This window comes from Medicago sativa, chromosome 5 (genome assembly GCF_051527215.1).
Source record: "Medicago sativa cultivar Bolivia chromosome 5, Bolivia_mono, whole genome shotgun sequence".
NCBI lineage: Eukaryota > Viridiplantae > Streptophyta > Magnoliopsida > Fabales > Fabaceae > Medicago > Medicago sativa.
Window position 1 is genome coordinate 25,887,282 of NC_140753.1, and position 4,698 is coordinate 25,891,979.

Here is a 4,698-nt window from a genome sequence, read left to right on the forward strand (position 1 = left end):
GAAACCATATAAAAGTTTGATTCAAGAAAAGTTTTTTCCATACATTGCCTCAAGAAAAATTCTTTTAGTGTAGAAAAAAATATATGCAAATTTTTTCTTATGCAATTTTTTTGAAGGAGTAGAATGAGTGAATCTTGAAATTTTTATTTTAAGGAAAGGATTTTAAGTTTTGCTGTTAACCACTCTCATAAATTATTTTAGCATGAAACCAAAAAAAAGCGATGGGAGAAGAAGAAAAATCAATCAATTAAAACACATTTATTGTTTTATTATTTTGTGGTGATAAGTGTTGACTACAATAGAAAATGGAATTAAAGCCTACCATATCAATTAATCTAAGTCATTAATCAAAATTAGTATTAAAAGTCAAGATTTGGAGTAAGTTATTACACTTACTGTTGGAGTCAAAATATCCTCCCTCATAATGATATATATAATTAAGTGAATCATATTGGTCAATGGTCTCTTAGTAAGAAAAATGATTTTTCAAATAAATTAGTATTAACATGTGTTAATTGCGTTTTTTATAATTATTGACTATATGAAATAAACGACCATTAAGATGAGTCAACACATCCTATTTGATTGTAGTGTGTATGAGTTATAAATAGATCTTAAGTGATTTGATCACAAAACAAAATACCAAATACAAATTGCTCTAGTTCTCTTGTTCCACTACTCAAAAGTCGAGGGTCATAATTGATCTCGGTTTGGATACGTGTAGAGTCTTCACATCTTTGAATAATTTTTATGTTTCAAGAATTGATACAAAGGTACACTTTTAGTATCTGAATATTATTTTTATAATTTATGCACAAAATAGATCTATGAACATTATTTCTTACTACAAGATAGACCCAAGCAAGGAACCCTAAGCTCTAAGGAGAGTTCAAATTCAGGATTAACGTAACAAAGTAAAAGGAAAAATTATGAGGAATGGATACCCATTTAAGTTAAGAGAAAATTGCTATTGACACATTGCATAAGGAAAACGGCTGCAGTTAACTACCGAGGAAAACTTCGGCAGTTAACTCCCGAGGAAAATTGAAAACTTCGGCAGTTAACTGTCGAGGAATCCTCAAACCCCCTTTTTTTTTTTTTTTACAAAAACCATTAATTCTTTTTATTCTTTAAACTTAAATTTTCCTTAATTAAATTTAATTCATATGAATTTTGTTGCCATTAAATACACGATTCTTTTTATAAAGTTGCTGATTTCATTCATATGATTTTGTTGCCATAAATTAAAAAATATGAGATCATAGAATTACTACATATTCAATCACGTTTATTAATTAAAAAAATGTTTTTTTTAAGAATAGAAAAGTGGTTTTATTTGTACAAAAAAAAGGTATTATTGATAGAATAATTACAAATATAATTATTTGAAAAAGAGATGAATAATATCTGAAATATTATAATTTGTGAACAACAAAAAAATATCTTTAAAAAAAACATCATTTTAGGTCCATTAACTATTATAATTAATTACTAATAATTACAAATATAATTATTCTATCATTTGTAACGTTTTTTGTTGTTGCATTTTTTTTATTGAATTATCATTTTAGGTCCATTAACTACCGAATATTATTCATCTCTCATATTTCTTCATTTATGGCAACAAAATCACATGAATGAAATCATAAAAAAATTGTGTTTAATTTCTTAAAATGATTAAAGAATTAAATTTAATTAAGGAAAATTTAGGTTTAAAGAATAAAAAAAATTTATGGATTTTGTAAAAAAAAAAAAGGGGTTTAAGGATTCCTCGGTAGTTAACTGCCGAAGTTTTCAATTTTCCTCGGTAGTTAACTGCCGAAGTTTTCCTCGGTAGTTAACTGCAGCCGGTTTCATAATTCGGCAGTTAACTGCCGAGGGGGCAAAATCGTATTTTACATGTGTGTCACAGCCTTATGCAATGTGTCAACAGCAATTTTCAAGTTAAGAACTATCCCTATAAGTTCATACTAACTCATGCATTGAACAGTCATTATAGAAAATTCAATTAATCTAACACAGAGGTATAAAAATTAACTTCAATTCTTCAAACACAAATTAGATGTAAAATATATATCATCATGGAAAAAATGACTTTTATTTCTATTAATTATTTAATAAATCGCCACAGTCAAGCATAAATTCACCCCTTGGTGCAATCTGTTGGCTTAAAGGAGATAATATTCTTTTGGAGGTCAAAGCCAACCAAAAAGTTTTGTTGTTGTACATTACCAAAGATTGCATCAGGATAATTACCACCTGAAACAAAAGCAAAACAAACAACCTTGTTATCAATTGGATAGAAGGTATTCTGAGCATTCAAATGGACATCTACTCCACTAAAATGTGCAGTGATTATCGAAACATTCAACGTTTTTGATGTTGTTTCGTAGCAAAGGTTGAATTGTTGAGTTGGATCCTTAACACGCTTTAACTTAACCATAGATGCTACTACATATTCTAACTTAGAATAAACATCCTCTGGCAAAATAGTGAAAGTTGTTCCTGAATCAATAAGGGTATATACTTTGCTACCATTACTAGAGGAGGAGCTCTCAAGTTTTATAATGTGGTCTCCCACACTAAATGCTTCCAAAGTTACGAAATACCCAAATTTATATACTATGGGAGTTGAGACGGTCCCAAGACCAGAAACCACTGATTTATCTCCAAAGTGAAGCTTGCTTGAGATGTCTTTCTTTGAAAAAAATGGCACCAAACAATATGAAAATTTTCCACCTATTGAAGAACCTAATTGGGATATAAAAGACAAAGGTCCTTGTCCAAGACCGATATTTCCGGATACATAACCCTCAAGTGGCCCCTTATTTTTGTGCCCACATCCTATTACAATGTTTTCAAATGAGGTAGAAGAGTCATTATTAGAGTTCAAAGTAAGAGTGTCTATACTAAGATCTCCTTGGGAATATGATCCACCACCATATGTAAAACTATATTCACATATTTTTTTGTCATCGGAAGAGCAATGCACATTTTCTACATTTTTGCATTTGGGAGAAGAGCAAGGAATGGTTTTGTAGGTTGAAGATTTTGAAGGGTCAAACATTGATGAGGTTGTGTTGAAACATGGTTTACACGGTTTACATTGAAACCAAATATTATCATTGCCTGTATCAATAAGACCATAAAGTTGAAATGGTGGGGTACCAATTGAATAGCTTATCACATATAATTCACCCATAAATGGTGATATAGTGGTTTCTGGAATTTTATTTGCAGCCAAAGAAAACACATGGTTGAAATAACGGGCACGATTGATGGAATGATTTACAGTATTTGAAGTTTTTTGGAATTGAGTTTTTGTGGCATCGTAGAATGGTGATCTTGAAGAAGTGGAATGGATTAGTTCCACACTGAAGCTATTCTTTAGGCTCTGTTTGGTAAAAATAGCGGATAGCTGATAAGCTAGCTGATAGCTTTTAGCTGATAAGCTAGCTGATGACTGATGACTGATAAGCTAGTTGAAGTGTTTGGTAAAATAGCGGTTGAACTAGCTGATAAATGTAAAATTACATAAAAGGACATTATTAATTCATATAAAATTTATACTAAGATATTTGATAATTTAAATATTTTAAATTTAATAAATGTTTGTATTTTATTAAATTATTGTTTTTCGGTAAAAATTTATTTTCAATTTATTTCAATTCAGTTTTCAGTTATTATACATTAATAAAAAAACTAAAGTTTACGAATTTATTTTAAGAATAAAATAAAAAATAATCAATTCATAAGATTAAAAAATTGTTAAAAAAACGAAGGATAAAACCAAAAAAAAATAATAATCTATCAATAGGATTAAAAATGATAAAACAAATAAGTTTTAAAAGAATAGCAACAAAAACATAAAATACGTAATCTCTATCAATAGGATTCAAAATGATAAAAGAAATAAGTGTTAAAAGAATAGCACCAGAAACATAAAATACGTAAAAAAAAAAAAGTTGACGGGAAAATACGCAATCTATAATATATGCATACCTATAAAAATCATAGGTCATTTTTTTTTTAGGAAAATCATATGTCACTAGCGTTGTTGTGATACTGAACATGTTAAAGAGAAGCATGTACGCCGTCCAGCAGCAGTTGTTTTTAAGTATAATAAATAAATGATAAAGGGCAAATATGAATTTTAGTTAAAATAATAAGGGTAAAAATGGAACAAAAGATAAAAAGCTAAAAGTTATAAGCTCAAACGCTACTTGAAGTAGCTTCTGAAAAATAGCTTATAAGCTCGTGGAAATTCGTGAAATAAGCTATAAGCTCGTGGTAAAAGATCGTTACCAAACAGAGCTTTTTTTGTCAAACGAGCTTATAAGCTATAAGCTCATTTGGTGGGCTTACCAAACAGGGCGTGTCTCAATGAGAGAGACTCTCCAAAAGCAAAAAAGTAAAAGAACAAGAGTTGAATAAAGTCCCATTGTTGTAATCACACCAACTGGAATCAATTTTTTTTCGTTAGTGACCACCAATGCGTTGTTAGGTAGTATTTATAGGATGGTCATTCAACATATATATTATAGTTAAATTTTATTTTTTGAGGGATATATTATAGTTAAATATTTTTTTCCCTAAAAAAATAATTTTTTTAAGAGATTCTAGTTAAATATAATTAAATTGTAACCATAACCAATATAAAAGTTCTGACATAATATAGAACACTCTAAAATCATTTTT

The 4,698-nt window shown here is 28.9% G+C and overlaps 1 protein-coding gene across 1 annotated transcript; it reads right to left on the bottom strand.

The window, feature by feature from the left end:
* Nucleotides 1-2,058: 2,058 nt before the first annotated feature.
* Nucleotides 2,059-4,442, bottom strand: LOC146921349 (aspartic proteinase CDR1-like). The gene is made up of 2 exons (XM_085710770.1): nt 4,371-4,442; nt 2,059-3,385 (listed from the first exon to the last, which is right to left on the bottom strand). The coding sequence occupies exons 1-2, from the start codon at nt 4,440-4,442 to the stop codon at nt 2,144-2,146; spliced, it is 1,314 nt and encodes a 437-aa protein (XP_085566896.1). The 3' UTR covers nt 2,059-2,143.
* Nucleotides 4,443-4,698: the final 256 nt, after the last annotated feature.

What these genes read in the sequence shown, in the direction of transcription:
- LOC146921349 (XM_085710770.1), bottom strand. Translation starts at nt 4,442, where the DNA reads ATGGGACTTTATTCAACTCTTGTTCTTTTACTTTTTTGCTTTTGGAGA. An exon ending in CTCTCATTGAGACACGCCCT is followed by an intron (nt 3,386 to 4,370) that starts GTTTGGTAAGCC and finishes CAGAGCCTAAAG; the next exon opens with AATAGCTTCAGTGTGGAACT.